Source organism: Petaurus breviceps, unplaced genomic scaffold (assembly GCF_028583685.1).
Source record: "Petaurus breviceps papuanus isolate PSGF00001 unplaced genomic scaffold, PetGlider_PUasm1.0 90503, whole genome shotgun sequence".
NCBI lineage: Eukaryota > Metazoa > Chordata > Mammalia > Diprotodontia > Petauridae > Petaurus > Petaurus breviceps.
Window position 1 is genome coordinate 1,536,539 of NW_027187265.1, and position 26,485 is coordinate 1,563,023.

The 26,485-nt window shown below is 41.3% G+C and overlaps 1 protein-coding gene across 3 annotated transcripts in view; it reads left to right on the forward strand.

Annotated features, from left to right (window-relative positions):
* Nucleotides 1-26,485, forward strand: part of LOC138141829 (tyrosine-protein phosphatase non-receptor type substrate 1-like) — a 72,502-nt gene that overhangs the window by 35,486 nt on the left and 10,531 nt on the right. For all 3 annotated transcript variants that reach the window (XM_069062705.1, XM_069062706.1, XM_069062707.1), the window contains exons 4-7: nucleotides 13,792-14,106; nucleotides 16,721-17,047; nucleotides 19,964-20,068; nucleotides 24,638-24,662. In XM_069062705.1, coding sequence (XP_068918806.1) covers nucleotides 13,792-14,106; nucleotides 16,721-17,047; nucleotides 19,964-20,068; nucleotides 24,638-24,662 — 772 coding nt within the window. The remainder of the gene's footprint in view (nucleotides 1-13,791; nucleotides 14,107-16,720; nucleotides 17,048-19,963; nucleotides 20,069-24,637; nucleotides 24,663-26,485) is intronic.

The following is a 26,485-nucleotide window of genomic DNA, read 5'->3' on the forward strand; positions in this document are numbered from 1 at the left end:
CAGCTGTACTTTCTTCTGCATTCCACAACCTAGGCTCCATTCCCTTCCTTTCAACTTCCATAACCTCTGCCTTAGGTCAGGTCCTCAACACCTGACACCTGAAGTATTGCTATAGTCTTCTAACTGGTCTCCCCACTTCTAGTCTCTCCTCATTTAAAAACTTCATACAGTTACCAAAATGATATCCTAAAATATAGATCTGACCATGTCACCACCTCTCCCCATCCACACATACTCAAAAATCTGAATTACCTCTCTGTTGCCTCTAGAATAAAATAAAAAAAAATCACATCGACTTTTAAGAGCTTCCACAATCTGATTTCCACCTACCTTACCAGTCTTTTTTTTATTAATACTCTTCTTATAATACACTCTGTTCTAGTCAAATTGACCTGTTAGCTGTTCCCTATATACAATATTCCATTTCTTGCCCCTATGTCTTTGCACCAATGATTCACCCTTTTGTATATATTTATTCTTTCCCTTACCTTTTACTTAGAGAATATCAGGCTTCCTTTGAAGTCAAGCTCAGGGACCACAATCTTCACTAAAATTTTCCTAATTCCCCTTGTTGTGAGTGCCCTCTCCCTCTTGAAATGACTCAGTATTACTTTGTATGTACTTGTGGGTACATATTGTATCCCGCCAGTAGAATGTTAGCTCTCTGAAGGCAGGAGCAGTTTAACTTTTTTCTTAGTGCTTAAGCACGATGCTTTGTACATACTAAACATTTTAATGTTTGTTGAATTGAATTGATGCAGCTTGCCTATGGTTACACTGGAAGTAAACAACAGAGCTAGAACTCAAATACACTGTCACTTAAATCTCCCAGAATGGTCCTTCTAATTGTTAAGCCAACCGTATCTCTTCCCCTTAATAATTAATATATTAAATCGTCTTTGCATATCCTGGTGATATACTGTATAATTTGTGTTTCGAAGTTCTACAGATGGATATTGCTCTTACACAAAATACAGCCCTATGTTAAGTAAAGTACAGTGGACTGTTCAAAGAGCAGACTGAGTGATCTGACCTTGACACACCCCAACTCAATAAACTCCCATGGCTCCCTATCACATCCAGGATCAAATATAAAATGCTCTGTTCAGTGTTCAAAGCCCACCCCCTGCATTTCCAGTCTTCTTATACATGTTACACTAACCACATTACAAATCCCCCCACTCCTGCATCATCATCATCATCTATATATAATGCCTGCTATGCCAGGCACTGTGGTAAACACCTTACAAAAATTATCTCATCTGATTCTTATAACAATCCTGGGAGGTAGGTGTTATTTTCAGATGACAAAATTGATAACAAACAAAAGTTAAATGACTTGCCCAGAGTAGCACAGCTGGTTAGTGTGCAAGACCAGATTTGAACTCAGGTCACCCAGACTCCCGGCCCTCTATCCACCATACCACCTTGCTGCCTTAATCCAATAACACTGACTTCCTTTCTGTTCCTTGAAGAAGGCCCTCCACCCCAGTCTCTCAGGTCTAGGCATTTTCTATCCCCCAAACTTAGAATTCTCTCCCTCTTCATCTCTACCTATTAGCTTCCCTGACCTCCTTCAAACCCCAACTAAAATCCCATCTACAGGAGGCATTTTCCATTCTTCCATATTCTAGTGCCTTCTCAGTTGATTATTTCCAATTCATCCTCATATAGCTTATTTGTACATAGCTATTTGCATATTGTCCTTCTCATTGGATTGTGAGCTTCTGGAGAAGAATGAATGTCTTTTAACATTCTTTGTATCCATAGCACTTAGCACAGTGTCTGACACAGAGTGGGAGCTTAATAAATGTTTATTGACTGACTGTCAGCCCAGAGTTACCACTTATTGATTCTGTGTAACCTTGAATGACTCAACCTCCCTGGGCCTCAGTTTCCTTTTCTGTAAAATGGGAATAATATCTGCCTTACTAACTTGAAGGTGGGGTTATTGTAAAGGTCAAGCAGTATAATGTACGAAAGGACTTTTACCAAACTGCTATATAAATAAAAGATAAAATCATTGGTTCAGTTCACTGTAACATTTATTAGGCATCTATGTAAAAATTTTTTGTGAATGACATTGAAGGAAAAAGACAGTTTAGATAATTCAATTCAAGAGATACTTCTTAGATACCTATTATGTATAAAACACTATACTATGTGAGTCCTATACATAACACTATTATGTATAAAACGCTAAGTGTTGGAAATTTTTTTTAAAGTTCCTGACCATAGGGAGCTTACATTTTACGGGGGGAGGGCACAGATAAATATTATACAGGGTAAGGAGTAAAGGGGGCAAAGGAGAAACCAGACAAAGTGCTCCAGGAGTATTTGGTGAAGAAAAGAACAATAATTAAATGGGGTGGAAAGAGACAGAAGGGGGAAAGAATCAGGGAAGACTTCCCAGAGGAGTTGGCAACTGAGTGATGACTTCAGAGGTCCAAGTAGGTGGACTATTATCATCAAGGAGAGAGACTTATGGATAGGCAAACAATTTATTAATAAACGAGATAAAGAGCAGTGTGAGGTGTAAAATGCATAATTTCCAATTACATTAAATTTAAAAGTTTTTTATAGAAATAAAACAAACGTAGCCAAAATCAGAAGGAAAGCAGAAAATTGGAGGAAAAATTTTATGAAGTTTCTCAGATAAAGATCTCCTGTCTCAAATATATAAAGAACTCTGTCAACTCTATAAGAATATGAATCATTCCCAATTGATAGTCAAAGTATATGAACAGGCAGTTTTCCAATGAAGAAATCAAAACAATGTATAGTCATGTGAAAAAGTGCTCTAAATCACTATTGATTAGAGAAATACAAATTAAAACAACCTTGAGATATCATTTTATACCTATGAGATTGACTAAAATGATCGAAGGGCAAAGCAGCAATGTTAGAGTAGATGTGGAAAAACTGGGACACTAATTCACTGTTGTTAGAACTGTGAACTGATCCAACCATTTTGGAGAACAATCTGGAATTATGCCCAAAGAGGGGAGACCTTAGGTCAGACCCTTGCAAAACATTCACAGGAGTCAAGAAATTGAAATCGTCTATGTCACTTTTAGGTCTATTTCTAAAGATTAGGGAAAAAAGAAAAGAACCTATATGTCCTAAATATTTATAGCAGTTCTCTTTGTGGTGGTAAAGAACTGGAAATTGAAGGGATGCCCATTAACTGGGGAAGGGCTGAACAATTTGTGGTGTGTGATTGTGATGAAATACTTCTGTGCTATAAGAAATGATGAGCTCATTGATTGTAGAAAAAAACATGGATGGACTTGGACAAAATAATAAAGAATGAAATGAGCAGAACCAAGACAGCATTGTATACAGTAATGGCAATATTGTTTCAAGAACAACTTTGAGTAAATAGGTCATTTTGACTATTATAAATACCCAAACTAACTACAAAGGACCTATGCAGGAAGATGCTATCTGCATCCAGAGAAAGAACTGGTAAATAGAAGTATATATAGAATGATTTTACATACATACACACACATACATACATATTTGTTTCTAATGGTAGCCATCTCTAGGGAGGTGGGGAATGTGGGAAGGGGGGGAAAAGGAGAAAGTCCTAATGATATTGATGCCTCTACCCTGGGATTTATTCCTTCCTCTGCCCTCTCTAGACTTGGGGAAGTAGAGGCCCCATCTATGATTCCTCTCAGGGACTGGTATTGGAGGCTTCCTCAGTACCAGGCCTTCTTGGTTTCCATTTGCAAAGGTGGCATCTCTTCCCCCCTCCATCCCCACTTGGTGGCCACCATTGCTGTGTAAAGCAACACATGCCCATCCTTTCCCTCTTTCTTGTGAGTCCTATGGACTGAGCCCAGGGGGAAGGTAGAACCCACCACAGAGGAGGGAGGGTTGCTTGATGCCCTCCAAGAAAGGGGAAGAGAATTTCTTTGATTGCTGAGGGGCTCTGATTGCTAAGCCTGCTTTGTGCTCTTTGTTGCATCAAATAGAATCTTCCCTATATCTCATATCCTTTTCACCTGAATGCTTACAGGAGAGCTCTCTGTTGTTTCTAGGGGAAAACCTTAGGCTAAGGTACAAATTATGAAGTTTACTATTGAGAGGCACTCTCAAAGTAAACCCTATCCATCATGTCAGGGGCCAGGGAGAGGTAAATTTCTGTAGGTGGTAGAAACTGGAGGTGTGGAGCTTGCAACATATGTTAGTATGGCATGAATGTGAGAATCCTCTATGTAGAGAAAATAATTAAAGCCCTGGGAGTGAACAAAATTAATAAAGGATAGGGATGGGGGAAGAGAGACAGAGACAGATAGAGATGGAGGGGAGGGAGGGAGACAGAGGAGGGGGAGAGAGAGAGAGAGAGAGAGAGAGAGAGAGAGAGAGAGAGAGAGAGAGAGAGAGAGAGAGAGAGAGAGAGAGACAGAGAGACAGAAGAGAAGAGAAGAGAAGAGAAGAGAAGAGAAGAGAAGAGAAGAGAAGAGAAGAGAAGAGAAGAGAAGAGAAGAGAAGAGAAGAGAAGAGACCTAAGGTCATACCCTTTCAGAACATTCATAGGAGTCAAGAAGAAAACAAGAAGCCAACATAGGAAATAGAAAAAATAGAGACGTTGAGGAGAACCATTTTGTTATTAAAGCCAGTGGAGAAAAGAATATCTAGAAGGAAGGGGTGGGCAGCAGCATAAAATGCTGGAGAGAGGCAAAGGATTTATGAAATTAATTTTAGTTCAACAAGTACTCAAATACCAGCTGTGTACAAAACACTGTTCCAGCAATGGAAGTACAAAGGCAAAATGGAAGCCAATGCCTGCCCTCAGGGAGCTTGTATTCTGCTGGGGGCATACAACATCATTTGAAGTAGAAGAGAGAAACTAAGAACTAGGAAGCTTTCCATGGTAAATGAAACTTCAGTTTGATAGAAGCTAAGAATTCTAAGATGTAGAGGTAAGGAGTGAGAGCATGTCAGGTGTGTGGTATAGTCTATGCAAGAACATGGAAACTGGAAGGTGGGCTGTGAGGTTTGAAGACCATCGAGTAGGCCAATTTGTCTGGAACAAATAATGCTTAAAGGGGGATGTTAAATAAATCTGGAAAGGTAGGTTGGAGTCAATTTGCAAAGGGCTTTAAATACCAAACTGAGGAGTTTTTTTGGTTTGGTTTGGTTTTTTGTTTTTGTTTTTTCTTTATCCTAGAAGCAGTAGAGAAGCACTAAAAATTCTTGAGTAGGTGAGTGGTATGGTCAGATCTTTATTCTGTAAAGATTATTTTGTCAGCAGTGTGGAGGTTGGACTCAGCATCCATCTAGGAAAAAATGAATGAGTAAAGAATGCCCATTGTCCAGACTGTAATATTCAGTTTGGGCAACCTATAGGGGGTGTGTGTGTGTGTGTGTGTGTGTGTGTGTGTGTGCGCGTGTGTGTGTGTGTGCGTGTGTGTGCGCATGTGTGTGTGCCCACATCCCTTGGACTAACACTGTAGGTGAATAATGAGTTGGACAGATTGACCAGAAAGAGAAGGGTAGTCTGGGTGCCTTTAGGAAATTGCAGAGTTCTTTTAACGGCCACAAGTTTCTCCCTCAAATAAGGCCCATCTTTTTAATACCAGTATTCTCCCAGTGACATATGGATGTGAGTCATGGAACTGTATAGTTGCTGAAGAATCGAAATTGAGGGTCATGCAAAGGGCAGTGAGGAGGTGTATGGTGTGAGGAGGCTGCAATCCATTACAAATAGGGAATTACTAAGGAGAAGGAGTTAAAAGGGTGTCACCAAAAAAAATTATGAACCAAAAATAATGGGCCAGTCATATGACAAGAATGAGGGAAAGTTAACTGATGGATGGCCTGTGTGCTCCAAGGTGCCCCCGCAGAGAACATAAGGAAGGTTCTCACAACATGTGGGGAGGAGAATAGTAATAATAGCATTTATGTAGCACTTTAAGGTTTACAAAGTGCTTTTACGAACATTTCTTATTTGATCCTCACAATTTCCCTGGGAGGTAGATACTATTATTATCCTCATTTTACTGATGAAACTGAAGCAAATGGAGGCTAAGTGACTTGTCAGGGTCTCACAGCTAGTAAGTATCTGAAGCTGGATTTGAACTCAAGCCGTTCTGACTCCAGGTCAGGAGCTTTATCCATTATGCTACTTAAGTGCCCCTGATACACAAGCTACTCTTTGGCAAAGTTATAGGAGGACATAAATAGGGTTGGGCCAGCATGTCTGGACTGTGATCTGCATTTCTAGAAGTAATAATGAAATCCCAGCTCTGCTGGAGAATTTGCAGAGGGTAAAGAGTAGAAACAAGAAGTCTAATTAGGAGGCTAGACAAGAGTCCAGGTGAGAGGTGATGAGGACCTGAACTAGGGAGGTAGTCATATGAATTGGAAGAAGGATATGGATGTTAGAAACACTGTGGAAGTAGAACTGATGAGACTTCACAACTGGTCATGAAGAAAGAAGAGAGAAAGGAAGAGAGAAGAGTCAAGGATGACTTCAAAGTTGTTAGCCTGAGTGACTGAAAGATGATGTAACGGGATGTTTGGGGCAAGGATAAGTAAAGGTGTAGAGAGGGCTGGGGTGGGGGGCAGATTAAATAGTGAGTTCCATTTTGGACATGTTGAGTTTGAAATTCCCAGGGGGATATTCAAGTAGAGATGTCCGTCAGATATGGGACTGGAAGTTAGAAGAGAACTAGGGCTAGATATAAAGATTTGGAAGCCATTTCCAAAGAGGTGGTCCTTGAAGAGATGATCCTTGAATATATGGGAGTTAATGAGATCATCCAGAATGTATGTAGAGAAAGAAAGAGACAAGGACGAGGACAGAACCTTAGGGGCATTCAGAGTTAAAGGACATTGATGATGATGATGATGATGATGATGATGAGCCAAGGAGACTGATAAGAAGCAATCACCAGAACACTACCTACTGAAGTGTGCTGGGGGCTTTTCCCCAGGGTGCTGAATTTAGAGAGCACTTTGGAGCATTTGTAGTCCTTAAACAGTATCACTAAAATATAGTTTAGCACCTAGTTAGTAAAAATAATTAGTTAAGGTAGGATGCTACCAGAAAATGGGTCAGTAAGTTAGCAGTAATTTATTAACCCCTACTCCATGTCAGGTATTGTGCTAAGCACTGGAATACAAAGAAAGACAGTCTGTACCCATAAGGAGCCCATAGTCCACTGGGGGAGACAACATGTACCAAAAATTGCATGTATAAGATATAGATAATGAGATAGTTTTAGATGGAAGGCACTGACAGTAGAGGGGTATTGGGAAAGGCTTCTTGCAGAAGGTGGATTTTTGCAGAAGTCTGAAGAAAGGTAGAAAAGCAAGGAGGCAGAGGTGAGGTGGGAGAGCATTCCAGGCATGGGCCAGTGAAAAGGCACTGAGTCAGAAGAATTACTTCAATAGAATGCCAGGTTTGAAGAATATCAAGGTGGCCAGTGTAGAAGGAGTATGTGAAGATAGGAAAGGACTAGGTTGTGAAAGACTTTAAAGTGACTCTTTTAAAGAGTTCCTGGTCTTACCCAACCTCTCCCTGGTCTTATCCAACAGTGACATCATGCCCATGTCCTAGAATCTTTGTCTCCCACTCCCATAGGAATAATGTTCTGCCCACCCCACCCCTACCCCATGACAGAGAACATGCCTTATGCCCTGTGCCCCAGACACAATTTGTGTTTCTTGCCTCAGTCACAAAAGTTCCTACTTATGGCTCTGGTAGTGAGACAGGCAGGACAAGAGCCAGAAGAAATCAGAAAAGAAGATAAAGGAGAGAGTTTTCAGAAGATAAACAGTATCAAAAACTACAGAGAAGTCAAGAGTTTATCAGTCTTGGAGTGAAGAGTTTGGATAGTCAGTTTTGTTGCAAGTGTGAATGTAAGGGAGGAAATGAAGGCAACTAGTACAGACTTTTTATAGGCATTTTACTGTGAAAGTTAAAAGAGAGATATGATTCTTGAGAAGATGGAAGAGTTAACTCAAAAGTTGCTTAAGGGTGAAAAAAACAGAGACAGGAGGGGATAAGGGTCAAGGACAGACTTGGAGCATTTGACCTTGGCAAGAAGATCTTCATCAGAGACTGGGGCAAAGGAGGAGAGCATGGGGGATGACACAGAGAGGGTGTCCAGGAGGAAGGAGACTGAAAAAAGGCTATGAGATTTGGCAGTTAGGAGGTTATTGTCGACCTTTGACAAAGCAATTTAAGTAGGGTGATGGGGATGGAAATCTGATTACAAGGGGAAGGGGTAGCTAGAAAACACTATGCATGAAAATGTTCTGAGGGCTTTAATGAACTACAAACTTAATGGACTCAACAGTGTGATATGGCAGTGACAAATGGTAACACGATTTCAGCCTGCATTGACATTGAGAGAGGTGGTATGCAGAAGAAGGGGAGGAGTGGTGCAATTGCCCTCTATCCTGGAAAACCGCATATGCCTGTTAGGTTCTGTTCTGGGTGACACATTTGAGGAAGAACATTGATGAATCCAAGTGTAACCTAGAGTAAGGCAGCCAGGATGGGGAGAGGTCTTGAGTCCATGCCATAAAAAGAACAGATGAAGGAATTGGAGATGTTTAGCTAGGAGAAAAGAAGACTTGGGCAGGAGAGGAGTGAGGTGACGTACAAAACTGTCCTCAAGTATTTGAAGAGCTGTCTTTTTTAAAAATTAAGTTTTATTTTGTTTCAATTAATGTAAATCCCTTTTTTCTTCCTTTCACCTCTTCCTCCTCCCCCACTGGAGAAAGAAAGACAAACAAAATCCTTGTTACAAACATGTATCTTCAAGCAAAACATTCCCATGTTGGCTGTGTCCAAAAAATAGGTCACAGTCCATCACTTCTTTATCGTATTTTCTCATGAGTCCTCAAAAATAATGGTTGGTTATTGCATTGATCAGTTTCAAAGTCTTTCAAAATTGTTTGTCTTTGCAATATAGTCACTGTATAAACCATTCCACTGGTTCGACTCATTTCACTCTACATCGTTTCATACATATCTTCTTGGGTTTCTCTAAAACCATTCCCTTCATTATTTCATACAGCATAATAATGTTCCATTGTATTTATATACCATAATTTGTTTAGCAGTTCACCAGCTCACTTTCCAATTCTTTGCCACAACAGAAAGAGCTGTTATAAATATTTTTGTACATCCTTAGGGTTTGTTTTGCTTAAGATTAATCTCTATTTAATCTACCTTCCCTCTTTTTTTTAAAGTAAAAATATTATTTATTGGGGTGGTGAGGTGGCACAGTGAATAGAGCACTGGCCCTGGAAGGAGGAGGACCTGAGTTCAAGTTTGGCCTCAGACACTTAACACTAGCCATGTGACCTTGGGCAAGTCACTTAACCCCAATTGCCCTGCCTTCCCCCCTCCAAAAAAATGTTAAAAAAATTTTTTTAAATATTATTTATTTATTTTAGCATTCTTTTATTTTTCAGTTCTCTTTCAAGAGAATTCCAAATTCTCTCTCTCCCTCCCACCCCTTTTCCATCCACTGAGAAAGCAAGCAAAATCGCATCAATTATACATGTGAAATGATTCAAGACACATTTCCACATTAGCCATATCACAAAAAAAGCAAAAAATAAATAAAATGAGAAAATTATACTTCAGTTTACCCTCCGAGTTCATCAGTTCTCTCATTGAAGATGGATATCATTTTTTCATCATGAGTCCTTTGGAGTTGTCTTAGATGACTGTATTGATCAGAGTAGCCAAGACTTTCATAGTTGATCATCATTACAACTTTGCTTTTATTGTGTTCAATGATCTCCCTATTGTTTTCATTTCACTTTGCAGCAGTTCATATAAGTCTTGCCATGTTTTTTTCTGAAACCACCCCCTCATCATTTCTTATAGCACAATAGTATTTACTCCATTACAGTTACATGCCCCAACTTGTACCATTCCCCAGTTGATGAACATTCCCTCAATTTCCAATTCCTTGCCACCACAAAAAGACCTAGCATGAATATTTTTGTACATGTGGGTCCTTTTCCTTTTCTTTGATCTCTTTGGGGTACAGACCTAGTAGTGGTATTGCTGGGTCAAAGGGTATGCACAGTTTTGTGAGCTTTGAGCATCGTTCCATATTATTCTCTAGAATGGTTGGATTCATTTACAACTCCAGCAGTGCATTACTGTCTCTATTTTCCCCCTCCCTTCTAGTATTTGTCATTTCTTATAGGTATGAGGTGCTACCTCAGAGTAGTTTTAATTTGTATTTCTTTAATTTAGTAAGTTGGAGCATTTTTTTTATATGACTATACGTAGCTTTGATTTCTTGTTCTTTTTTCTTTTTTTTTGCTTTTTGGAGGGCAATTGGGGTTAAGTAACTTGCCCAAGGTTACATGGCTAGTTTTTTTTGTGTGGGTATTACGTGTCTGAGGCCATAACCGAACTTGGGTCCTCCTGACTCTGGGTCCGGCGCTTTACTCACTGCGCCACCTAGCTGCCCCCTGATTTCTTGTTCTGAAAGCTTCCTGTTCATATCCTTTGAATATTTAACAATTAGGGGATGGCTCTTACTTTTGTAAATTTGACTCTGTTCCTTTTATGTCTAAGAAATGAGACCTTTACCAAAGAAACTAGCTATAAATTTTTTTGATATTACTAAATTGTCTGTGATACTTTTTAGCAAAGTGTAGCTTCCCTGATTCTCTTTTTAATTAAGTCTGTTTTTTCTGTTGCTTTGAGATCATGACTGCTACCCCTTGCCTTTTTTATTTCAGCTGAAGGATAACATTCTGCTCCAGCCTTTAATTTTAACTCTGTATGTGTCTTTCTGTTTCAAGTGTGTCTCTTGTAAACAACATATGGTTGGATTCTGGTTTTTAATCCATTCTGCTATCCACTTCCATTTTATGGGTGAGCTCATTCCATTCATATTCACAGTTATGATTACTGACTGTGTGTTTCTTTCCATCCTGTTTTCTTCTGTTTTTTCTTTTCCTCTCTCTTTTATCCTGTCCCTCCTCAAAAGTCTGTTTGGCTTCTGACCACTGCTTCCCTTAATCTGCCCTCCTTTTTATCCTCTCTCCCCCCTCCCATATCTCTTATCCCATTCTACTCTTATCTCCCTATTGGGAAAGATATATTTCTGTACCCACTGAGTGTGTGTGTGTGTGTGTGCATGTGTGTATGTGTGTATGTGTGTATGTGTGTGTATATTCTTCCCTCTTTGAACCAATTCCAGTGAGAATGAGTTTCAAGTTTTGTCTGCCACTCCCTCATTTCCCTCTCCACTATAAAAGCTCTTCTTGCTTGCTCTTTTTTGTGAGAAAATTTTCCCCATTCTACCTCTCCCTTCCTTCTTCTCCTAGTACATTTCTCTTCCTCGCCTTTTCTTTTTCTCTCTCTTTTTTTTGGGGGGGGGCGGGGAGATTTGCCCTCTGTCAATGTAGACTCCTAACTGCACTACTCATGATAAAATTCTTAGGAGTTGCTGTATCATCTTCCCATATAGTAGGCCTGCACAATTTGCATCATGTCAAAGGATTTCTGGTGGCCAAACATCCTTTGTACATAGAGGAAATCCTTTGGCTTGCCACAAGTGGCCAGAAGGCCATAAGCTGCCCACAACCACAAGTTGTACAGACCTACCATATAGTAATATAAACAGTTTAACTTTATTTTATCCCTTATGACTTCTCTTTCGTGTTTATCTTTTTATGCATTTCTTGAGTCTTCTGTTTGAATGTCAGATATTCTATTCAGTTCTGGTCTTTTCTTCAGGAATTCTTGAAAGTTCTCTATTTCATTAAATATTTGTTTCCCTCCTCTCCCCCTGAAGTTCTGCTTGAAAGGCATTCTTGGTTGTAATCCTAGCTTCTTTGCCTTTTGGAATATCATATTCTTTTTTTTCATATTTTTTTATTTTTATTTTTCACCATTCATTTCCACAAGATTTTGAGTTACAAATTTTCTCCCCGTCTTTCCCCTACCCCCACCCCAAAATAGCAAGCCTACTGAATACCCCTTCCCCCAATCTGCTCTCTCTTGTATCCTCCCCCATCCCCCCTCTAACTTTCTAGTAGGGCAAGATGGATTTCTATATCCCAGTGCTTGTATACCTGTATATCATATTTCCCAGTTGTATTTTAAAAACAAATTTTAACATTTGTTTTTAAAAACTTTGATTTCCAGATTCTTTCCCTTCTTCCCTCCTCACCCACCCCCACTGGGAAGATAAGCAATTCAGTATAGGTTGTATATGTGTAGTTATGCAAAATGTTTCCATAGTAGATATATTGTGAAAGACTAACTATATTTCCCTTCATCCTATCCCGCCTCCCACTTATCTGTTTTCTACTTTGACTCTGTCCCTTTTCAAAAGTGTGTGTTTCTAACTACCCTCTTCCCCAATCTGACCTCCCTTTTATCATCCCCCCTCTTGTTCCTTTTCCCCCTACTTTCCTATAGGGTAAGATATCCAAATGAGTGTGGATGTTATTCCCTCTGTAAGCCAAATTCAGTAAGAGTATGGGTGACCCATTCCCTTTTACCTTTCTGCTCTTCCCCTCCATTGTAGTTTTCTCTTGCCTCTTTTATATGAGATAATTTACCTTATACTACTCTTCCTTTCTCCTTCTCCTTATATTCCTCTCTCACCTCTTAATTTTATTTTTTAGATATTATCCCGTCCTATGCAACTCATCCTGTGCCTTCTTCTCTCTATGTATACATGTACACACATATACACACACTCATATATGTATTTATACACACATACACTCTCCTATACATCCATATATATTCCCTTCAACTATCCTGATACTGAGAAAAGTCTCATGAGTTACAATTATCATTTTTCCATGTAGGAATGTAAATAGTTCAACTTTAATCCCATGCTTCTCTTGCTACTTGTATTTGAAAGTCAAATTGTTTGTTCAGTCCTGGTTTTCTCATCAAGAATACTTGAAGGGGGCGGAGGGGGGGAGGCTAGGTGGCATAGTGAATAGAGCACTGGCCCTCCTGGTATCAGGAGGCCCTGAGTTCAAATCCAGCCTCAGACACTTAATATACACACCAAAAAAAAAAAAAAAACCAAAACCTAGCTGTGTGACTTTGGGCAAGTCACTTAAAGTCACTTAACCCCAATTGCCCTACCTTCCCCTCTCCAAAAAGCAAAAAAAAAAAAAAAAGAATACTTGAAAGTCCTCTATTTCACTGAATGACTATATTTTCCCCTGAAGCATTATACTCAGTTTGCTGGGTAGGTGTTTCTTGGTTTTAATCCTAGCTCCTTTGACCTCTGGAATATCATATTCCAAGCCCTTCGATCCCTTAATGTAGAAGCTACTAGATCTTGTGTTATCCTGACTGTGTTTCCACAATACTCAAAGTGTTTCTTCCTGGCTGTTTATAATATTTTCTCCTTGACCTGGGAACTCTGGAATGTGGTTATGATATTTCTAGAAGTTTTCTTTTTGGGATCTTTTTCAAGAGGTGATTGGTGAATTCTTTCAACCTCTATTTTGCCCTCTGGTTCTAAAACATCAGTGCAATTTTCCTTGAGAATTTCTTGAAGGATGATTTCTAGGCTTTTTTTTTTATCATGGCTTTCAGGTAGTCCAATAATTTTTAAATTTCTGCTACCTGGCTTCATCTTAATATTCTATCAGTTTCAGAAAAGATGAAGCCAGGTAGCAGTAATTTAAGGCAGCAACTAACTAAGCAACTAAGAGTCATTGGCAATGATTCTTTTGTGTTTATTTGGTATTTTTTAGTAACTGGTTATTTTGGAATTTTATTTCATTGTGTTTATTAATTGTTTCTATGTCCAGCCAAACCTTCCATGCCTGTGGTGTCTGGCCCCCAGGAGAGAGTAAACATTGAACGCATGGAGAATTTCTCCTGTAACTCAGTTGGCTTCTCCCCCAAAAACATCACCCTGAAATGGTTTAAAAATGGGAATGAGATCCATACCCCGTGGACCAAGATTTTGCCTGAGGACAACAGCGTCTCCTACAACATCACCAGTATTGTATTGGTGAAACTAGAAGCTAGTGATGTCCATTCCGAGGTCATCTGTGAGGTGAATCATAGCACATTACTATTTCCTCTTCGAGGGACAAAGAATTTGTCAGACATCGTCCGAGGTAGGTGAATCCTTGCACTGGGCACATTCCCTGCTTCCTACCCCATGTTCCTGAATTGGTTGTGAGGCATAGGCCTGATCCTCGTTAGACTATGAGCTCCTTGAGACCAGGAACTGTCTTCTGCCTTTCTTTACATCCACAGCTCTTAGCACAGTATCTGGAATGACGTAAGCATTTAATAAATGCTCATTCACTGAATGGTTTGACCCAAAGTTGCTTCAGAAGGTTGGCTCTTTGCCATTAATCATGAAGCCCAAATATAATCTTCCAAGGTTCAGTCCTGGGAACTGACTTCCCAAAAATCCTTATCCCTTGCTCACAGCATCCTGCCTCCTGAGATCACCCTTTAAATAACAGAAATAATAACAGCTCCTAACCCATGGAGAGCTCACAGGACATTCCTGTCATTGTGAAGGTGTAAGTTTTAGTGATCCCCATTTTACAGATGAAGAAACTGAAAGTTTAAAAATTGAAAGTGACTTCCTTGGGGTCACACACGGCCTAAGTTTTGGAGGTGGAGCTTAAACCCAGATCTTTTGATCCCAAGAGTAGTGATCCTACCATGATATCCTGACAACAGTGGGTGACAGAGTTCTTAGCAGCACCAGAGTGAGACATATGCCACCAAGGCCTCTGCCCTCAGACTGCCAGGAAGGAGGAAGACAAGGAGGAAGAGGAGTATGACATTGTGGGAAGGAGGAGTCAGAAGACTTGGGTCAGGGGCAGCTAGGTGGCATAATGACACAGTGAATAGAGCACCAGTCCTGGAGTCAGGAGGACCTGAGTTCAAATCCAGCCTAAGGCACTTAACACTTACTAGCCGTGTGACCTTGGGCAAGTCACTTAACCCCAATTGCCCTGCCTTCCCCCCTCCAAAAAGTAAAAACAAAGCAGAAGACTTGGGTCAAGGCTTGCTATTGGCCAACTATTTGACCTTGGGCAAGACATTTAACCTTTTTTGATGCTATTTCCACATCTGTAAAATGGGGCATAATACTTTTACTACCCATCTCTCAGATCTGTGGTGAAAAAGATGCTGTATAAATCATAAAGCTTTAGGGCTTTTAACACAGGGACTTATAATAATAAGCCATTATTATTGTTGGGCTAGAATAATGAAAGAAGACTCATTTATTAAGTTTTACTGTGTGCCAAGTATATATGCAAGTGAGAGGGGAGGAGGTAGTCCACAAATACCAAAGCAAAGATCGCCCCCTGCCCTCAAAGAATGTTACGTTCTTTTTTTTTTTTTTTTTTTAAGCAATCAGGGTTAAGTAACTTGCTCAAGGTTACACAGCCAGTTATTTCTGGGTGTGGTGCTGAGTGTCTGAGCCCGGATTCGATCCCCAGGTCATCCCGACACTGGAGCCGGTGATCTTACTCGCTGTGCTACCTGGCCGCCCCAGAATGTTACATTCTAATGGGGAGACAACACATGTAGCCATGGAGGCATGACCAGAGTGGGAGGTATAATTTGATTTGAAACATGACAGTGGAGCCTTCAGGCACCAAGTTGAATTGCTTAAGGTTCCAGAACTGACTGGCCCTCGTTCCCGGAATGCTCACCCTCCTCATCTCTACCTTCTGACTCCCCTGACTTCTTTAAGTCCTAGCTAAAATCTCACTTCCTGTAGGAAGCTTTTCCCAATCCTCCCCTTCCTCCCCACCCCCATCCTAATTCTAGGGCCTTCCCTCTTTTTATTAGTTCTTACTTATCTGTATATGTCTTGCTTTCTACAAATTTGCTTGCTTCTTGCTTCAGTTTGATTGTAAGTTCCTTAACGCAGGGACTGTCTTTTGCCTCTTTTTGTATCCCCAGAGATGAACACATTGCCTGGCACATAATAGGCCCTTAATAAATGTTTATTGGTTGATTGATTGATTGAACTGGAAAGAGGAAGGAGTTGGGACAGTAGGTCTGCTACTCTGCAGGATAGCTGATAAGGAAGTGGCTACAGGTTAGGAATTCCAGGTGTGAGAGTTATAGGTGGTAAGAATAAGGGGAAAGAGAAGAGAAGCCCTTTATAAAGACCCTATTATGTCCCAGGCACTGTGCTAAGCACTTTACAAATATTACCTCATTTAATCCTCCCAACAACCTCTGAGGTAGGTGTTATAATCATCTCCATTTTACAGTTGGGGAAAATGAGGAAAACAGACTTGCCCAGGGTCATACAGTAAGTATCTGGGGCTAGATTTGAACTTGTCGTTCTGTCTCCAGACCCAGTGCTTTACATGCCCATGCAAAGGATTATCATAGAGAAGGAAATGGGCAAGTAAGGAGGAAGGATAGTTTCCATTCTTAGTGGTTTTCAGTGAATTCAAATCAACAAACATTTGCAGCAGATGATGTACAGGACACTCTGCTTAGGTATTGGGGATACAGAAAGAAAAGAACAGTCGTTGCCCTCAAGGAGCTTAGAGTCTGACGAGAGAATCTATTGCCCTGATGTTAGGGATTCCCCAATTAAATCTAAGGATACCTACTTCCAGGGCAAAGTCCTGGTGCTTGTCTATTCTTTGTTCCCTTCCCTGCGCCTCTGTGATGGCCCAAAGGATAGGAGAAAGACAGGTCTTCACTTGGTTAACCTAAATGCTTTGCATTTTCTTCTAGTTAAACCTAAATTGAGCATTTCTCTTCCAACACCTCTCACGAATGGCACCAACATCACCTGTCATGTGAACAAGTTCTACCCCCGAAATGTGAATGTCATCTGGCTAGAGAATGGCACCGAAATTGGGAAAGGGAAGACACCTGAACCCACAGAGAACAAAGATGGCACCTATAGCCTCAACAGCTCATTCCTGGTCAACACATCGGAACAAAAGGAATCCCGGGAGATCACTTGTCAGGTGTTTCATGATTCCCAACCTCCAATCAATTCCAGTCAAATATTGATGGCCTCAACCACTTATGGGACTATGGATAAAAAAGAATCAGGTGAGTTCATCTTTGCTTTCATAAGGAGACTCTAGCTTTCTGCTACTTGATTTGGAAGTAATTAGAGTATGTTCAGCCCTATGGGTCCATTCAAATCCACCATAGCTGACTTGACCAAGGATGGTGATCAAATTGTCATTAGTATCTTCCTTTACATGGGTACAGACAATTTTTGGTTTACACAGCTCTTTCAGACCTATCGTTTCATGTGGTCCTCATAATCACCCTGCCCTGTGGTGAGGCAGTGGCCAAGAAATGACTTACAAGGTAACACAGCTAGTAAGTAATAGAGGCTGGACCAAAATCTGGGCCTTTGATCCCTCACATAGAGTTTATTCCACTGTTACAAAATTTCAGCCAGCGGATGCTTTGGGTGCAGCGCTGGACCTATAACTCAAAGAAATGTGAGGATCAGACAATATTGTTAAGTGTTTGGCACAGTGCTTGGCATATAGTAGGCATTCAATAAATGCTTTGTTTTTTCATTCATTTTTTAGGATAGGAAACAGAATTTACCAATGTCGTTGTCCAAGGTCCACCATAATTTTTTTTTACCACAATTTTAATACTTAATTTATTACAGAGAATCAAACCAGCATGTCACATACTTCTGTATGGTAATATAAAGCAACTAAATAATACAATAGATAGAGTGTCAGACCTGGAGTTATTAAAATTTGAGTTCAAATTCAGCCTTAGACACTTATTAGTTGTGTAACTCTGGGCAATTCACTTAACCTCTGTTTCCCTCATCTGTAAAATGAGGATAATAATAGCCCCCACTTCTCAGGGTTGTTGTGAGGATCAAATAAGAATATTTATTTACTTATTTAGTGCCATACCAGTCAACGTACCAAAGAATTATTTTATGAAACTCACAAAAATAATAACAAAATTCATCTGGAAGAACAAAAGGTCAAGAAAATCAAGAGAAACAATGAAAAAATGTAAAGGAAGGTAGGCTAACCATACCATATTTCAAACTATAATACAGAATGTTAATTACGAAAACAATCTGGTACTGGCTAAGAAACAGCCAATTTCAGTGGACTAGTGATCAATGGAATAGATTAGCTACACAATATGTAGAAGTAAATGACGATAATATTTTAGTGTTTGATAAACTCAGAGATTCAAGTTATTGGGACAAGAACTTGACTGAGCTTCTTGAGGGCAGGTACCATCTTTTGCCTCTTTTTGTGTCCCCAGCGCTCAGTACAATGCTCAGCACATAGTAGGTACTCAATAAATATCGATTTGACTGACTGATTGACTGTGACTGACAATTGGGGGAAATCAGGAAAGGTTTCATGCAAAAAATGGTGTTTGAAATGCATCTTAAAGAAAGAGGGAGATTCTTTGATGCATGTTGGACAGCCATCACAAAAGCATGGAGATGGGAGATGGAATATTATGTGTAAGAAACAGAGTGGAATCCAGTTTGACTGGATTGAAGGATGGAGGAGAGGGAGTAAGTTCTAGTGAGGCTGAAGAAATAAGTTGGTGTTATGTTGTAAAGAGCTTTAAGAGCTAAACAGAGGACTTTTTATCCTAGAGGCAGTAGGAAGCCATTGGAATTGATTAAATTGGGAAGTGACACAGTCATTTCTGTGCTTAAGGAAAATTACTTTGCAGTGTTGGGGATGGGCTAGAGTAGGGAGAGCCTTGAGGTAGGGAGCTAAATTAAGAGGCTTCTATAGTAATCTAGGCAGGAGAAGATAAGAGTGATTGTGTGCACAGAGAGGAGTCAGATGTAAGAGGTGTGGAGGTGAAAAGGGCAGGATTTGGTAACATTGGACATAGGGGGTGAAGGAGATTGAGGAGGTGAGGATCATACCAAAGTACTAGATCTGAGATACTGGGAGAATGATGGGGCCTTCAACAGAAATAAGAAAGTTTGGAAGTGGGGAGAGTTGAAGGGATAATGAGTTTAATTTTGGACAGGTTGTATTTAAGATGAATCTGGTCGGTGAGGTAGGGGAAACAGGTAGGTGGCATGGTAGATAGAGCACCAGCCTTGGAGTCAGGAGGACCTGAGTTCAAATTCAGCCTCAGACACTTAGTAGTTGTGTGACCCTGGGCAAGTCACTTAACCCTGTCTGCCTCAGTTTCCTCATCTGTCAGATGAGCTAGAGAGGGAAAATGGCAAACCACTCTAGTGTCTTTGATAAAAAAAAACTCTAGATGGGGTCACCAAGAGTCAGACACGACTGAACAACAACAAAAAGGGTTTAGTGACAATTTTTTTAAGTCTGGGGGCAGACTTGGGCATGCTGAAAGTAATAGGGAAAGAACTAGCATGTAAGGACGGTTGAAATTGGGAGAAGATGATTGAGGTTGTAGTATATTGAAAAAGACTGGAGGGAATCAGATCAAGTATGCAAACTTTAAGGCTTTTGGGGAGATGAAGTACTTTCTCTGGTTCACCCTGTGGCAACTTTTTTTTTTTTGCTTTTCGGAGCCAAACTTGTAATTTCTTTGGTTTAGGAAACTCCCTCCATTAGTGCCCCTGCTTTGCAATTATGCAGAGAGTTGCCTAGAGGTACTAGAAGATTTGCCCAAGAGTCACACTGCCAGTATTTGTCAGAGGCAGGATTTGAACCCAGACCTTCCTTACTCTGAGGCTAGCTCTATCCACTACACCATGCTATCTCCTTTTAAAAAGTGATGACTTTAAGAAAAAGACTCCCATGAAAGATTTACTTCATTTCTTCTTCATCCTCTTATCGTCTGTATGGGAATGTGTGCTTAGCCCAGTGAATCTGCCCACACATCTTAGAACATCTGAAAGCACACATCCAGATGCTACTGGTTAATGACTCTTATTTAATATAAAGAAGCATTTCCTTTTTTTTTTTTTTTTTGCATACATGGAACACCTGCTTCCTGTAATTCCCACAAGCTTTCTCATTTCAGAGCCTGGATCCCAGAACATCTTTATTGCAGTGGGTATAGTGTGCATTGTGCTGGCCGCTCTGCTGATTGCCACCATCTACCTCATCCGAGCCAAACAGAAAAAAGGTAAGGATGAATTCCCCTTTCATCTTTCCTGTTCAAAAGCATAGATTTTTTCTTTCTTTTTAAAATCTGTGCCTATGATTTCCTTGGTGTAAAGTAGGCCAGTCCTGAGGAGGAGCCCCTCTGCCCTTAATCAGCATGAATAAACAATTATTCTGCAACCTGTGGTCTTGGAACTTGGCCTCTCCTGCCCGAGGCAGCTCTCTGAGATTATATGTTGCAGAAAGATTGTCCATCTGCATTGGTAGAGGAAGTTACCCTCCTGGGAGTTCCCTATACTGATGGAATCACAAGTACAATAAAAAAAATCATAAAATGTCAGCATGGGAAGAGGCCATAAAATAGGGAATATCAAAACCTAGATTGTCATTGGAAGCTATTTAAATCTGAGGTGTTGGGAGCATCAGCTGTTGGTATGGCTGATGTAAAATTTGTATAGAGTTTAGAAAAGACCTTGGAGGTTGTCTTATCCAGCCTCCCCTTGCTTAGCAGAAGTAGAAGAAACAGTCTGTGCAGGGTCACGAAGCTTCCTCAAGCTGTTCAGCTGGCAGCACCCCAGAATGGCAGGGTCTCCTCTTGTCAGATTGTGGGTTGTGGCCTGCACAGTCACCAACATGGCTGAGCATTGGTCCTGTGACCCTGAGATTTCCTCAGTTCCTATCAAAGATACCTTTTGGATGTTAAGTTTTGAGGAGTCATTCCGACCTCACTGATCCATTTCATTTGCGACTTGGAGGCACTGTGTTATAATGGGGAAAGTCTTAGACTCATTGGAGTCAGGTCTGGATCTGAGGCCTGGCCAATGAGATTCACCAGCTGTGAGAGCTCTCAGAGCCTCAGTGCCCTCCTATGACAGATGAGGGGAGGAGGGAATATAAGGCTTGTGCTGCCTACTTCCTAGGCCTGTGAGGAACAAGCAAGCAAAAAAAGCATGTACAGTATGTTTTATAACCCCAGACTGCAGTACAGATTTAAGCTGCGGCCCCCGTCTGACACAGGGCCTGTAAAATTCAGCTGCAGGTGCATCCAGGGCACTTAGGTTTGGGGCATCAGTTGCACAGAACACAAAGCATCTGGTCAGAAAGTTTCCTTCACTATGGGGCAGCTTGTACTGCTTGACAGTCTGCCTTCGGAGGAGAAAATTCAGAGGTGCTTTTGCATCGGAGCCTAATCAGTAATAACTCACACATTGCACTTCAGAGGGTTGCAAAGAGCTCCAGTGAACACTGTTAGGTGGGAGGACAAGTATTATTACCCTCATTTTATACATAGGGAAACTGAGACCCAACAAGTCACAGCGATTTGCCTGTGAAGCATCAGAGCTGGAACTAGGACCTGGGCCTTTTTAATTCCAAATTCAGGGCTCTTTTCCCCCTTCACCACACTGGCTCTTGAATCTAGCTAGTCTTGGCAAACTCAACCATTCAAATTAGCATGGTAGAGAGAGTGCTTAATTTATAGTTAAGATGATCTGACTTCAAATCCTTCCACTTTTGATTAGTATCTGTGAGACCAAGGGCAAGTCATTTAACCCCTCTAGTTCTCAGTTTTCCAATCTGAAAAAATGTCAGGGTTAAACTAGATACTCTCTAAATCCTATCATCTTATCCTTTGTTATTTTGTCATTCTGTCTTTTTAGTCTTGTCCAATTCTCTGTAACCCTATTTGGGGTTTTCTTGGCAGAGATACTGGAGTGGTTTGCCATTTCCTTCTCCAGCTTATTTAACAGATGAGGAAACTGGCAAACAGGGTTAAGTGACTTGGTCAGGGTCACACAGCTAGTAAGTGTCCAAGGTTGGATTTGAACTTAAAAAGATAAGTCTTCCTGACTCCAGGCCTGTCATTCTATCCACTGCCCCACCTAGTCACCCCAGGGATTGGGCTACAGGGGTTCTGAACCTGCAGCCTGGAGGCCACATAGTGGCGGCCCTTTGATTGAATTGAAACTTCACAGAACAGATCCCCTCAATAAAAGGATTTGTTCTGCAAAACTTGGACTTGGTCAAAAGGCCACACCCGAGGACCTAGAGGGCCACATACATCTAGCCTCGAGGCCCCAGGTCCCCACCCCTGGACTAGATCATCTCCCATATTGCTCTTTCCCTGTCAATTCTCAGGAAGTTTATTTCTTTTCTTTAACAAAGTGTCACTTTCTTGGGTAAGAGGAGCTAGAGCCCTTTACCTTTCCTGCGTCCCTTCAGAGCCCTGTCCTCAGGAGGCCCATCTACAAGGCAGAAAGGAAGAGCAGGCCTGTGGTACCAGGAGGATAGCTTTTCTCCCACCTGGAGCAGGCTCTCTGGCTGCAGAATGTGCAGATGGGGTCCTGTGCCTGAGTGCCCAGGGTGTCCTCACACACCATTCTGCCACCCTGGATCCACAGAGAGGCAGGTTCCCTGTTCCTCTTGGTCTTAGGAAATGACAGAAGGCTATAGGCAGAAAAGACCTGAGAGCATAGGACGTGAGAGGTGGGTAGAAGGAACTTGAGGGCATAGAGGGCTAAAACCAGATAGTGGCTGACCTGGACAGGACCTCAGTCATCATTTATTTCAACTCCCTCATTTTACAAAGGGGGAAACTGAGTCAGTCATGTATTTATTGAGGGCTTACGAGGTGTTAAATTCTAAAGGACTTGGTCACCCAGCAGACAGGTGGAAGAGCCTGGCCTAGAACCCAGGCCTCCCTGTTTCCTGTCTAGTCCAGCGGCACGATGCTACACTTGAACTCAGAGATACCTGAGTTCAAATCTTGCCTCAGAGGCTTCTCAGCCTCAGTTTTCCCATCTGTGAAGTGGCAATGAGAATAACAGCACCTATCTTACAGGGCTATTGTCAGGATCAAATGAGATAACATGTAGAAAGCTTTGCAGATCTTAAAGTTTTATATAAATGCTAGTTATTATTATGGTTGCTATTATTATTATATTACACAATCAATGGACTTGTGTGGCTGTTAGGCACTCCCACTGATGCTTTAGCAACACAAAATATGTTTGTAATGATAATAATAATAATGCCTATAACATGTGTAATATAATTATCATTGCATGACATAAACATTATATATTGATATATCATTACATATCATTGCACGTTACATCATAATATGTAATAATGATCACAACCATAATAATCGTTATAATAACTCCTGGTGCTTTATAGTCTACAAAGTGATTTCCTCATAACAATCCTATGAGTGTGATAGTCCTGTGAGTGTTATGATCCCCATTTTACAAAGGAGGGAAACTGAGTCCGCAGAGAGTGGAAGTGACTTGATGTAAACTGAGTCTGATGAATCTCAGTCCTGGGTTCTTTCCCTGGGACCAGTTGTTGCTGTTGTTGTTGCTGCATTATTTTAGTCATATCTGACTCCCTGTGACCTCATTTGGGGTTTTCTTGGCAAAGATACAGGAGTGGTTTGCCATTTCCTTCTCTAGCTCATTTCACAGATGAGGAAACTGAGGCAGACAGGATTAAGTGACTTGTTCAGGGTCATACAGCTAGTAAGTGTCTGAGGCCAGATTTGAACTCAAGAAGATGAGTCTTCCTGATTCCAAGTCCAGTGCAGCACCTCGCTGCTCCAGGACCACAGGACCAGGCAGCTTCTCAAAAAACAGGCAAAAGGGGGGCAGCTAGGTGGTGCAGTGAATAGAACACTGGCCCTGGAGTCAGGAGAACCCTGAGTTCAAATCCAGCCCCAGCCACTTGACACGTACTAGCTGTGTGACCTTGGGCAAGTCACTTAACCCCAACTGCCCTGCCTTTCCCCCTCCCTCCCAAAAAAGACAGGCAAAATATTGGGCCTTCTGAACACACAATTTAAAGCTGTTTAGACTGGGGATATTTCCTGTAAAATAGTAATCACTACATTTTATTGTTTGCAAAACACTACATATATGACCTCCTTTGATTTTTCACAACCTTCCCACCAGCCTTGTATATTAGCACCTTTATTTCTAGTTTCATTTTACAGATGGGGAAAGCGAGGCTCACAGAGGGGGAAAGCACTTACCCTAGAAGGGTAAGAGCTAGGCTTCAGACTCAGGACTCTCACCTCCAAATCCACTAGTCAGGCCTCCATGACACTGCTGCCTGCTTGTGATGGTTCGGCTTCTCTTCTTTGGTACTAACGGGAAAGAAAAGTCAGCCTAGGCAGCTTCATGAAACCTCAAGAATTAATAATTTCATGGATTTTGAACTGGAACATCATCCAAGTCCATCTCCCTCATTTTACAAATGAGGAAGCTGAGCCTTAGAGGGCCTAAATGATGTCTCCAAGTTTATGTGGGCAGCAAAGTAGCAGGCCAGCGGGTCTCAACCCAGGTCCCCTCTCCTCCTTCCACCATACTATAAAGCAGCAGACATGTTCCACATTATTTATACCAGCTTCCTTTTCCTCCCTTGCCATCCTCACTCCCAGAAAATAACTTTGTGTGGCTTTAAAGAAATATGGTTGTTTTTTTCTAAGTTTCCCTAGAAAGCACTGAGAGGCATTGCTTGCCTCCTGCATGAAGGTCATAAGAATGGAACCTTTTAAAGAATAGTAAATGAATGGCTTTTTCTTTCTCTCTTTCAGCAAAAGGTTCAACTTCTTCTACGAGGTAAGTGCAGGGTAGAGGTGGGAAGGGAGGAACAGGCTTGATTTTGTTTTCTTTAAATAAGTGAAGGCGAGTTGCTGTGGTGAAGTAGATAGAGGAGACAGGAAACCTGTGTTCAAATCTTGCTTCTGACTTCCGGGCTGTGTGACCCAGGACAATTCCCTTAACCTCTCAGTGCCCCTAAGCAACTCTCCAGGACTAGAAGATGCTGGTCTGCATTTGTATTATGTTACTCACTGGGAGGATCCTGTACTGATGAAATAACAGATGGAGGAAAAAAAAGAGAAGTTTTTGGCAACCTAAGGGCACATGTACTCACTATGTCCCCACCCTGTGCTCTTTGTGTTTTGTTATGAAATCACCTCTGCCTTGGTAACCTTCACTGACTTCCTCCTCTAATGCCTCATCAGAGCAAGGAGGTGACTCACGGTTCTGGAAGGCCATGCCAGGCAGGGAGTCAGTCAGTCAACAAGCATTTATTAAAACCCTTACTGTGTGCCAGGCAGGTCCTACTAAGCTGGAAAGGCGCCCAGCGTGGGTCCAGAGATGGACAAGCAGTCTGCTGACCAAGGACGGGCCTAAGTCAGGAAGGACTTATTGCCAGAGGGTTGGCCACCATGGGAGTGAATAGCGTTGACCAAATCAACATAGTGGAGAACCATCTCCTCACAAATACCAGATGCTAGATATTTTAAATAGAGTGAACTTCAGGGTAGCTAAAATGCCCTGTTCCTAGAGCCGTCTCAATAATTCACACCTATAAACATTATTAAGCACTTACTATGTGCCAGGCACTCTGTCTGCTAAGCTAAGCACCAAGAAAGGCAAGAACAGCGCCTGCCCTCAAGGGGTTTGAAGTCTAACAGGTGAGACCATGTGCAAACAACTTGATATGAATGAGCTATTTACAAGATAAACTGGAAATTGTCAACGGAGGGAAAGAACTAGAAATACGGGGGATCAAGAAAGGTTTCCTATAGCAGGTGGGATTTTAGGTGGGACTTAAAGGAAGCCAGGAAACCAGGAGGGAGAAACAAGAAAGAGACACTCCAGGTCTGAGGGAGAGCTAGGGACAATTTCCACAGTCAAGAGATATGGATTGTCTCATTTAGAAACAGCAAGGAGACTGGTGTCCCTACAGCACTGAATGTGACTGGGATGTGGGAGTGAGGGGAAGGTATAATAAGACTGGTAAGGTAGGAGAAGCCAAACTGTGAAGGGCTTTAAATGCCAAACAGAGGATTTTATATTTAATATATAATTAAATATCCCCAGCAGGGCAGCTAAGTGGCACCATAAATAGAACCTGGGCCTAGAGTCAATATTTGAATTCAGATTCAGCCTCTGATATTTACTAGCTGTGTGTCTCTGGGCAAGTCACTTAGCCCGGATTTGCCTCAGTTTCCCCATCTGTAAAATGGGAATAATAATAGCACCTATCTCCCAGGTTTTTTGTGAGGATCACAGATGAGCACAGTGGCTGCCCTATGCTAGGCATTTAATAAGTGTTAGATATTATTATTATGTAATGATACGAATAGTGGCTAGTGTTTATTTAGTACTTTCAGGTTTGTAGTGCATTGCACATGTGTTAGCTCGTCTGATCCTCATAACCACCCTGAGAGCTAGGAGCTGTTATTTCCCCCACTTTACAGGTGAGAATATAGTTAAGAGAAATTAAGTAACTTGCCCAGAATCACTCAGCTAATAAGTGTTGTATCTGAGGCTGAATTTGAACTCAGGTTTTTCTGACTCCAGGCTTAGCCCTGTATCCACTATACCAACTAGCCTCTGTTCCCCACTTTCTCAGATCTATCTTATACATA